Here is a 12,467-nt window from a genome sequence, read left to right on the forward strand (position 1 = left end):
TGTTTACGTGTCTTATCCATCAATACCAAAGGGAAGTATCATAATATTTCCACAAATCCACGAATTAGGTATCACTTATTACAAAAAAAAAATTATTTCTCCAAACATATTACAAAAATATCACTTTTTAAGTTAATACAGATACATAGCTTTCTATGTATATGTCGGTCTTGTCATATACAAAAATTTTCTATGTATATGTCGGTCTTGTTATGTATATGAATAGGGAGAAAGTAAGTAATTAAGGAAGTGGGAGAGTGTGTAAATAATTCTAATAAGGTTGGGATTTATATTATTTTTACATGAGTTTATCACTTGATTTTTTAGACTAGATATCTATTTTTAATATAATGAACAAATAAAGTGAATGGAGGAGAAATTATTAGAATTTTCCTCACAAGATTATTAATGAAGCCATTATCTGCGGGGAGGTAATAGTTTCACTTTTATATAGTATATGTGTGTAATAGGTCACTATAATAGTTTAAGTGTATACTAGACTTTTCGTGTATAGTTTAAGGTGGAAACGATAATGGCATGGAATAGCAAAATAATTTTATTCAGAAAATTTCATTTTTTTAGAGTGAATTTTGTGGCCGACACAACTCTTCCAAATAATATTTCAACTTCAACAAATATTTTGTCCAAATAGTTACTACCCATGGAATAGCAAGTTAGGTCCTTTTCTTTCTTTTTTTTTTTTTTTTTTTTTCTTTTTTTGAAAAAGGAGACTCTATAACACTTTTTAAAATAAATAGTTCAAGTTTGAAAACTTTTCAAACAATGGCCAGTCGAATGTACTATTTTCGTTTTATAACCATTTCCTAATTTGGGTCATTTTGTCCTTCGTAGTCCATATATAGTTTATATACAATATTGATACAGTCTATATACAATACTGATACAGTATTCAACTTGGCCAATTCGACCCTTTTAAAAATATTTCAATTTTTTTTTGCTAGAAAATTTTCAACTGATCAAATATTCTGTTTTTTTTTTATTGTTTAGAAATAATAATTAAATTATATAAAAACGATACAATTGTTAAATAGAATATGTATCTATATAAGATATATGTATATAAATTGTATAGTTCTATCAAATATGTATGTGTATAAAATATATATAAAAAATATATGGAAAGTGTATTAAAATTATATAATTGTTGTATAAAATGTGTAAAAAAGAAATGTACAGTTATTGTATACATTGTGTATCAAAACTGTATAATTTTCGTACAAAATATTTATATGTATAAGATATGTATAGAAACTGTATAGAAAGTGTGTAGAAACGGTATAAAACAAGTCAGTAAATAAGAAATGACTAGAAAGTGAAATTTAAATTTCATGGTCATTTTCATGAAAATAGTTTGATTTGAAGTGTCGTTTCTGACCTTTCCTTTTTTTTTTTTTTTTTTTTTGGATACACCAAGTTTAGACTTGAACATTTTAAGGTAAGAAGTGGGCTATAACATACAACTAGTTATCCTTCTCTTACTCCAATATGTAATTAACACGGTTTGGGACCATTTAGTTAGTGGAATGTCACAAAGAGATAGTATGGTCTACTTTGCAAATCTCCAAGATTTGATTGTACCTTTGGGACTATCACTAATTCATTATTCATTGGGTGGGGCAGGGGGTATTAATGAAGTTTGTTATATGCAAAGACACATTCACGATTTTAGATGAAGGCTTAAAGTAACCGGTAAAGTTGCAAAAATGCAGAGTAAGGCTGCGTACGTAGAGACCCTAGTGATCCGGCCTTTCCCTGAATCTTGTGCTTAATGGAGTTTTAATGCACTGGATTGCCATTTTTAACAGGTTCCAGTAGATGTCACGCACCTGAAAGTACACAAGTGAACGAGTGACACAGAAAGATATGCCCAGGACAATCTGGCAGCACAAGAGGAAAATATGACTAATCATCAGCATCATATCATCTTCTATCTTCTCAACCTTCTAAACAACAATGCATGCATCATGACCTGTAAGGCTATGGGGAAACATTGCAATCTTCCTTGTTTACAAGCTATAATAATCAGGGACCAGTATAGCAATGTCACCTCCAATATAGACACTTACTTTTCACTCAACGCCGTAATAGACATCTTAAAGTAGTCAGGACCATCTGCCAAACTATCATAAAAGAGCTCCAGCACAACACATGCATCCATCCTTCTTCACCTTGTACCAACATGGACTTGCAGCCAACCTAACAGCTTATAGCTCCCAGGAACTTGCGTCGTGTTGCATGATCAGCGGACAAAATCCTACCAAGTATTAAGTAGTGGGGAAGGATATAGTACCCCAATAATAGGAAAAATCAAACCAAAACAGATTAACCAAAAAAAATTATGCTGCTTAAGAACAATGGATTTTGTAACAAGTTAAAGACATTTATCATCTGCTATCAGTACATCATGCAGGAAAAAAAGAGACCAAGAAAAGAACTAAGGGATTTTCTAAAGGGAGAAAAGCAGAAATCATGCTCAATGTCAACATATAATGGACATTGAACCAACTAAATGCCAGATCCTAACGCATTTGCGTCCTGATAAGACCTAAAATCACAAGCAACAGAAGAGCTTGCATTATTGTCATCTACATTCTATCGACCAAATAATGTGGAGGTACATGTCACGACCAATGAAAAATTAATACCTCCACCACCCAAACTCCAAAAGAAGATATCCATTTTGTCCCTAAACCTTGAAACTACTAGACCTTCCTAGTATTCACACTTCCAATTGCAAGCAATAAGCATGTCCTATATTTACATCCAACATCTGCACTATCTACTTGTGTTCATATGGTTACCCCTGGTAATCTGAATAACTATGTCCATATGGTCAAACCTGGCAATCTGATCCAAAAGACGGTCATGAAGATCCGCCAAGAACCCTCCTGAGATCAGATTTCTGTGCTTCTGTGAGCCTTGTTGGATAATTAACATCCATCTTGATTCTCAGATTTCCTTTTTTCCGAGGCTCTCTGGAAATTGGCATGCCTTCATTTCGTACAACTATCTCATGCCCAGGTTTGACAATGTCAGTCAATGGGATGTTGAGATTTCTCCCATCCAGTGTCATTAGCTCCAGCGTTTTTCCCGTGAGAGCTTCAAGAAGTGAAATCTCTTGATTGACAGTAAGGTCATTACCATCTCTTGCATAGACATGATGAGGTTTTTCCTCGATTACAAACACCAGATCTGCTGGAATAATACCAGGTTCCTCATTTCCTTTTTCAGGAAATGTTACCTTGGTTCCTTTCTTCCAACCAGGTTTAATGTCAATGGTCAATATCTCCTCTAGAGTTCGAAGCTTCCTGCAATAGAAGTATAAACACATCACAACAAAGTCAAACATGATCCCGATAATCCATCAAAATCAATAATATTGATGAACATCCTAAAGGAAATGAAATTGCAGAATGTATAGTCAAATTGTCATCGCATAGCACATAGTAGTCAAGCTGTCAACAAACTTCTCTATAGGTCGAAAGATATACAAAATGAATGAAACTATAAATGACATAAACTTAAATAAAATACAAACATCTCATGTCGAAAAACAGAGGCTAGTGAATTACAAAAATTATGTTCCAACAGGGAAGTTCATATCTTGATGGAGTGTCACCATTAGATACCCAACCGAGATTATTAGTGCTTGACAAACAATTTACATTCATACTGATACCATAGCCAAATCCGAAGCAACATAAACCATTTCATATAAAAACCTATTTCTTATCTCAATTTCTTCTGCTGACTTCACCTAAAAAGACCACCAAAAACAACAGATTACCCAATGTTTGGCTAATGTTGTGAACAAAAAATTAAAAATACAAAAGGCGAGTTTAGAATACTCAGTTCTGTAAACAGTACCAAAAATCAAAGAGACTTTCTAATGTATTGATGTAATTTTCTTTATATAACTGTGAATAACGAAAGTTGCAGCTAAACAGTGCCATGTATGTTCATAAAGAGGCTGTTTCACAAAGAGAAATCCAAAAAGGGCAGAGATGAAGACAGATAAAGAAGAGATGCGTGAAGGAAATGAAAAATCAAAAGTAAAATGTGAATCGTCATAACCAATGAAATTTTCTGCAAGGATGTAGCGTATAACCAGGCCTCTACATGCCTCTGATTCTGACGCTGATCTTGAGAAACAGATTCAAAATAATTAGTTTTAAGAATTCCAGAGACTAGCTTTCTCATAGACCAAGGAAGATTGAGAAGACGTGATTAGACAGAATATGCATACCTTCAGCACACCGAGGACATTGACCCTATACAGGAGAGCACAGGGGTCGTGAATTAGGTAGAAGATTAGTACGAAGTCGAGAGATTTCTTTCTTTTAGGTGGGGGCATGGTTCTAGTTTAGAGCTCTTTATCTGCTCTCACTTCTCCATACCATTATTATTATTATGATACATTACCTTATTCTTCAATAGTAGTAGTACTGTTGTTTCTTTTACATTGACTATCCGCTTATCCTTACTATTTTTGTCGTCAAAATTTTTCTTTTCTTTGATATTTTCATCTCAATTTCTTTATTCTTGTATATCTTTTTCCAAATCTGTTCTGTAAAAATGTTTTTCTTGAGCCGAGAGTCTATCGGAAAACAGCTACTCTACCCCTCAAAGGTCCCCTAACTTCACATCTTGGTGGTAGAAGTAACGCACCACCTAAGCGAGAGGAAAAGCTAAAAAGGGACTCACCCAAACTCAGCTAACCTTTAACAACACTGCAAACTGAGCTGATAATGGAAACAAGAAAATCTGATTTGCTTTTCAGTTTAATCCCAAGGACACTATGCAATCTTTTCTGAATAGTGTGAATAGTGAGAATGTATTTGAGGTAAGTAACAAAATTGGGGTGACTAAAGTACTTCCTTTTGGTGGAAAGTATTTGGGGTGAAGCTATGGAGGCGCGTGTGACAACGCTAGAGATGAATTAATCTCTTTTTAGTCATTAATATTTGAATAACAGTCCTTGTCCCTCTCCTCTTACTTCCAACCCAAAACCCTCATTTTCTTACAACTCTCTCTACTTCCCTCTTAGTTCTTTCTTTCCCGTCAACAAAAAGTTATTAAAAGTAATGATGTTACCTATATCGTCAAACAGGACAATATAGAGTGTTCTTATTAAATAGTGTCTATTTTGTTATTGACACACTAATGCACGGTTAGAATTGGCACCACATTTAGACTGCATATACGCAACAATGCTTGAAAAGCTACGCATATCTTTAGCCAAAAGATTTACACAGTAGTTATTGAAGGATCTATCATTATTATTTTAGTTTTAAAAAAAAAAACTGGTACCATTACTCTATATATTCACAGGTACACTACAACCAAAAGTGTAGTTCCCCTTCAAAAGTATTACAACCAAAAGCTCAAGACTATATTCTGATGCCTATAACTATCTAGAACATCAAAGATTTCAGTTTGAGCTAATAAACTATGTTTACACCAAAAATAAAAGAGAGCCAAGCATTTCATTTTGACATCCTGTGGACTATTTTACACCAAAAGTTATTGAAGGATCTATCATATTTATTTATATTATTTTGATAAGGTATGATCTAGCGTATTCATTTTTGATACATTAAGCAGTCGTGTACTCATGTTCAAATGATTAACAATTTTCCCTCCCACTAGGGCTTGGACATTGGACTAGTTCGGAACCAAACCTCAATCTGATCAATCAACTACACCTCAACCAAATCAGTTGGAGTCAACCATATAAATCTCTGTATCCATTTCATTCTATTCAAACTTATTTTGTTCTAATACTAAATAATTTGTAATGCAAAAGAAAATTAGGAGCTACCTAAATCTTAAAACTCTACATGTAGATAACATTAATATCAACTAGTTGGTCACATCTATATAGTCTCTTTTCCCTATCGTATAATGTGGTGAGAAATTTCAATCGGTAAAAAGGTTACAAATAGCATCTGTATAAGATTACGAAATGATTGGCATAATGTTAGCCTCAATATTTGCAAAAGTACATGGATTTTTTTGGATAAGGACTTCAGTTTATTTAAATGATTTATCTCATAGGGCTATTCCACACATATTTACAAAGTTCTTCAACCTTCGTTTAGTTTAGTAATTAATGGTATATGGACTCGCAATGCTGGTCCACGAGATGGTCAAGGACGTTGGAATGACAACATGACAAGCATTGAGCACGAGAAGGTTGGGACTTATCCCTTCAGGCATCTCTACAAGACAATCATGATGCCAGGAAAGCTCAAAGAAGATGACTACATAGGAATAAATTTAGTGAATCTGAGGAAGACCAGGTACAACATTTTTAACATCTAGGCATTCATCTCGAAGAAGGGATGCATCAGTTACTTCGGTTGAAAACCATTTAGAAATCTTCCACAGGTTTTACATTTTTTTGTATGTCTATGGTAGTATGGTGAAAGAATCATCTCTTCTTTCGCAAATTGTCTTTCATAGTTTTTTGGGTAAGAGAATGATTTCCTCGCCTTCAAAGCCAGAAAATTAACCACCTAGCATTTTAACTATCTCCGGGGCATCTTGGGGACCTAATTTGAAGCTATGCAACTAATCCCTTGGGAACAGGATGCATGCATCCTGAATCACCTGCGGACTCTTGGTGGAGTGCTTTTACTTTGTAACTCAAGGCCATATTGTCCTCTACTGCGACAAAAAGAAAAAGTACTCATACATCTCTTACAGAACAAGGTTAACGTGTTATTTGGAGGGTGTGTCCTTAGTGTATTGTATTACTTTAAATACGACATTTGAAGAAATTTTATTTTAAAGTCACATAACCAACACTACTTCTGTGAGGCTCCCTTATTACTTGACAAGTGGACTTGTGAGTCCCACTTGCTTATTTTAAGACATAAAAGTAAAAAGGCAACTTAAAAGTCTACATCAATCCTATTTAAACTAAGCGCCAAAATAAGAACAGTAATAAATAAAATAAAGTAAAAATAGTAATGAAATAAACAATAGGCTAAATACATGTCATAATTATGTTGAAAAAGTATGTTAAAAGATAATTAAATATGTCAACATTTGAAATTAAGAGTGATTATTTAGAGAAGTAATCCACTACCCGATTAGTGTAACACATATGGACAATCAAAGAATCATAAAGTAAGAAAAAATAATCAAATAAGCTTAGCGTCATTATATTGTAGACTAATATAATTTAAATTAAAACAAAAGTATTTACACATAAATAATAGATAATTTTTAACCAAAAATAAAATAATTGATATAAACTAAATCAAGTATTATCATTCTCTAAACAATGTTCATACTTAAAGTTCAAAGTGACCACTTGCAAGTCCCCCAAGTTAATTTTTGGGTACATAATACTTTGTTTCTCTTGTTCTACAACACAACGGAATTAAATTCCAGTTGTGTCTTTTGTTAATGTTTAATTTATTTTATTACTTATTTTGGCGCTTAATTAAAATAGGGTAAACGTAAACTTTTAAGTTGTCTCTTTTAGTTTTATGTTTTCATAAGCAAGTGGGACCCACATGAGTAGTATTGGTTATGTGACTCATAAAATAAAATTTCTCCAATATTTGTCATGATATAACTAAAACTTTACTCTACTGTATCATTAAATTCGTAGTTATGCAAGAATGTGAAGATACATTTCAAATAAAAACTATTCCACGTGACCCCAAGGGTTAGTTTAATTGGCCGAGGTTGAGGAACTTGTGTCTTAGTTCACAGGTTCAAGCTCCAATCCAAGCGATCATATAGTTTAGGTGTATTCAATCACTGAGCTTTTTGTGGATATGGATACTGACACACTTATTAGAACCACATGTAACCACTACATAATCTTTGTGTTTTTTTGTTTAGACAGAACCCATCGACACCCATCGACAGACACCTAAAGTTAGCACGATTTTTCACTTAGACACTTAAAGTAAGACTTGTACCTCTTAAACACCCGTAGTAGGCACCCACTTTGTCATTTTGATACTTTTTGCGGACATGACAAAGTGAGTGTGATACACTAATTAATATAGCGTGAGAGACTTATCTAGTCAATTTTCATTTTTTTTTTCTCTCTCCCTCCATTTCCCCAAGCTTAAACTCCTTCAATGGAGGTCAGATTTTTTGACTCAAATCTGTTCATTAGTTGCAATAGCCAAATTGGAAGAAGATGGGCCCATTTGATTGTTAAAAATAACACATCAATATTGCAAGCTAAATCTTAACTCCTTTTTTTAAAAGGATGGAGAAGAAAAAAATGATCTGCAATCATGATTTTAGCCAAATGTGCAATCCAAGAAGAATTGATCTTTATGGGAAAAACATTCCTTACCGCCAATGTTTTCTCATGTGCATCACTTAGGTTTTCACGCAGCCACTATAACTTAATAAATTTCACATTCGCACTTCTAAACAGCAAATCAAATGAAAAAATGAGAGGGGGGTACTGTGAAGAAGACAATCAAATCAGGGTGGGTGTGGAAGAAAAGACCATGAAAAAGGAAGGATATGACGGAGAAGGTGACCGTGTGGGGTGGGGGTTCTTTTAATTGGTCAAAACCCTTTTTATAATTATTTGAGTAAAAAGGTCACATGTCATGTATTCATTGGTCACTTTTCCATGTGTTTTGACCCTCATTTTTTCTCTTTAATTTGTCTTTGTGTGTGTATAATGATACAGTGATTTTAGAAAATGATCTGGCACGATTCAATTTACCATTTAATCCATGTTGCAAGCGATTGTGAACACGCATTTAAGGCTTTTAAAAGCTGGTGCCGGAAGTGTCAAAATGACACAGCAAGGCCTACTATGGGTATTTAAAATGTACAAGGCTTACTTGAGGTGTCTAAGTGAAAAGCCGTGCGAGTTTTAGGTGTCTGACAATTGGTTCCGCCTTTTGTTTATACAAAATGCTCCCTTACTATATCAAGAAAAATCACTGGGACTTTTGTGTAAATTGACAAACTCGTGTGATTTTGACGCTATTTTGGATTTATTAGTCGTCGTATGCAAAAAGATTCTAAAACACTTGCTGATGTATGCTGTTTTGAGAATCTATTGGTGCTATAATGATGAAATGGATTTTACTAGTCCAAAAAACATGGAAAAAAGAAGTAAGATAACTAGATAAGAATACCTTAACCTATAGGTACCGAACATTTGCTAAAGTACTGTATATTCATGCATTTGCAGTCAATTCTAGACCTAAGTATCACTCTAGGAAGTAAACCTTTTTCCTGACCTAAAATCACTTAGTAGTGAATCTCCAGGATAACACATTCCTTTGCAAGTTATACACGTGGTGCTAAATGCACCAACTAACAACTTTACAGTATCCCGCCAATCTAGCCATTTTGTAGACGCAAAAAGGGTTGTTATGTTCCCTAGTCAAGCACATACTCCATCGTGTAAGGATATAACTGCACTGAGAATCTAATGTTTTTATTAGGCATTCAACGAACTATCTTAAACTCACAAATGCACATTAACATTGCCAGATAATAACCAACATACTAGGCATGAAATGCAACTTCAAATTATGATTACGCGCAGACATATCTCATCCAACTCCGAAAATGCTCTTTTGAAGTTCTAACAGCTGACAAAGTAGCCTAGAAACATACTACATCCCCATGCACTACTCTTATCAAAATTCACAAAATGCAACAAAGAACTCCCCGATAGTGAAAAATCTAATCTTTAACAAAATGCTCAACAAATTTTGCAATAAAAATCTAATCTTGCAATTAAAAGAAAACAAATAAGCCAAGTTGGGGCAGCCCAGTGCATTAAATTAAAGCTCCCGCTATGCGCGGGTCCGGGGAAGGACCGGACCACAAGGGTATATTGTTCGCAGCCTTACCTTGCATTTCTGCAAGAGGCTATTTCCACGACTTGAACCCATGACCTTTTTGTAACATGGTAGCAACTTTAACAGTTACTCTAAAACTTAATGCAGGCTAAAATTAATACTCTAAAACTTAATGCAGACTAAAATTAAACATACCCGGAAGCATCTAGAACAGTCCTAGAAATCTTCATCTTCTTCTTCGCTCCTTTATACAAATCCTCCAAACTACACAACAACACATTCTCCACCGGCGCCGCCTTTCTGAACGCACCACCTCCTCCAGTCCCCGAATTCCCCACACCAGAAAACTCGGCTCCACCATTCGCGGTACTCCTAAAAAACCCATCCCTACCTTTCCTCCCCCTCCCACTACTACTCTCCCCCGCCGCCGACGAAGAGGACCCAAACAGCTCCGCATAAATATCATCAGCATCTCTAGGGTTAAACCGAAACGAAGGATTCGGATGCGGATTCCGCATGTTGTGGGGTCCACCTCTTGGAGGTGTGGGTACTTGACCAGTTTTCAAAGCTTCCTCACCATACAAATCGTAGATCTGACGCTTCTGTGGATCGCTGAGGACATCATACGCTTCAGAAATCTGCTTGAACTTCGCTTCGGCTTCGTATTTGTTGTTGCCGAGGTTCTTGTCCGGGTGCCAGATCATCGCTAATCGGCGATATGCTTTGCGTAAATCTTCTTCACTGGCATTGCGATTGACTTTGAGTATGTTGTAATAATCGACCCCCATTTTCTTCTTCAGAATAGCTATGTTCGTTCTGGAGAAATGGAATTTCAGGCAGAGTGTTTAACCGATTGCGTCAATGAGGGGCCCATGGTTCTAAATCAAACAACACAATTCAATTGGATCCAACTCATTGAACCGATTATTGATCCGTTTATTTATTAATCTAATTTAATTTGTTTTAACTCATTAAAAATTAAATTGGTATATAATTTAAATTAGTTTTTAATAAATTTTGTTAAAATATTTTTATAAAACTTTTTTTTTATTGATATACTATATAGTCATAATAAAGAAAAATAATGTAATTTTATTTGGTACTAAAAAATTATAGATGAATAAATAAAAAATATTTAAAACTTAATAATAATTATAGGATCAAGGTGTCTTATGCCAAGCATCTATCACATGCATAGGTAGATTGCAAGTTATAATGGCGATCTTGTTTCCTATATACGACTATTAGAGTGCTATGTTTATATTACCTCAGAGTATATTGAAGGAGGTAGATAGATTATACAAAGATTTCTTGTGGGGAGCAACTGGAGGAAAGAAAAAGATAGCACTGATAGCATGGATTAAGATTTGTGTCCCAAAGAGATGTGGTGGGTTGAACCTCAAAAGTTGTAGTGATTAGAACATAGCTGCAGTTGGAAAATTGCTCTAGCAATTACAAGGAAGGCAAACCTGTTGTGGGTTAAATGGATCAATAGTATATATATGAAGGCAAACTTCCTGGTGACTGCAGCTGGTATTGGAAAAAAAACTAAATTCTTTGAAGGATCAGATGGTGCATTGGTATCGAGGGAATAAGTACATGCTGACAGCAACTGGTATTTACTCAGTATCATCGAGTTATAATGCTTTACTTGGAAATCGACAAAGGGTGCAGGTTTCTTAATTAATGTGGAGGTCACTCATGCTACCTAAACAACGAGTAATAGTCTGGCTAGCCTATCAAGAAAGACTGCTTACAAAAATGAGACTCAGAATGCTGAATATTTCGATGAATGACACCAAATATTGTTTATGTGATGATGACAAGGAAGAGACATATTTGCATTTATTCGCCACTTGTGAATGGATAACACAACTGAGGAATAAGTTGAGTCAATGGTTGGGGACTACAATTATATGTAGCAGTACTACAACTGCTCTTAAATGGAACAAATCAAGGAGGTGGAGTCAATTCAAAAATGAAATTGTAGCTGTTGTTTGGGGAGCATCACTTTACTATTCACTGCATGCTATAAATTGCAGAATATTTCAACAATAAAATGTGCAGGTGAACATTAAGCTGGTATAGATACAAGAGGAAATAAGGGAGAGATTATACATGTTGTAACACACCAGAAGAGCTGGGAGGTGTCAGACTTTGATCGGAAAACTTTGTAGTTAAATGTTGTTTATTTTGGTTCTTTTTGAGGTCTAAATGTGATGATCACATGAAGGTGGTTACACTCTGGAGCTTTTTGGTTGTACTTGATTGATTTTGCTATGGTAATATTTATAGATAGTTACCCCCAAAAAAACAAAAGAATTAGACGACTTAGATTATAACTCAGTATCTAATTCATTTTGACTCAATCTATTTTGATCCCAAAAATTTAGAACAAATTAGGTCTTCACTCGTCTAAATTTTACCAACATCGCTTAATTGTCACCCCTACTCGTGGTGATCCACCTAGGGAAGTGCAAATATAGCCTATTTTAGAATCAATATTTAGAATATTAGCCAAAATTTATATACTCTCTTATTTTATTTTAGATGGCACCGTTTGATTTGCTTATCATAATTTTATTTTCTAGAGTCGAACAATATAAATTATAACCATTATTTTAAGATATATATTGT

The 12,467-nt window shown here is 34.5% G+C and overlaps 1 protein-coding gene across 1 annotated transcript; it reads right to left on the minus strand.

Annotated features, from left to right (window-relative positions):
• Window positions 1-2,343: 2,343 nt before the first annotated feature.
• On the minus strand, window positions 2,344-10,790 carry LOC107875938 (dnaJ homolog subfamily B member 4). The gene is made up of 2 exons (XM_016722843.2): window positions 10,026-10,790; window positions 2,344-3,329 (listed from the first exon to the last, which is right to left on the minus strand). Exons 1-2 carry the CDS (start codon window positions 10,616-10,618, stop codon window positions 2,885-2,887), a joined length of 1,038 nt encoding a protein of 345 aa, XP_016578329.1. The 5' UTR covers window positions 10,619-10,790; the 3' UTR covers window positions 2,344-2,884.
• Window positions 10,791-12,467: the final 1,677 nt, after the last annotated feature.

The sequence above is a fragment of the Capsicum annuum genome, chromosome 6 (genome assembly GCF_002878395.1).
Source record: "Capsicum annuum cultivar UCD-10X-F1 chromosome 6, UCD10Xv1.1, whole genome shotgun sequence".
NCBI lineage: Eukaryota > Viridiplantae > Streptophyta > Magnoliopsida > Solanales > Solanaceae > Capsicum > Capsicum annuum.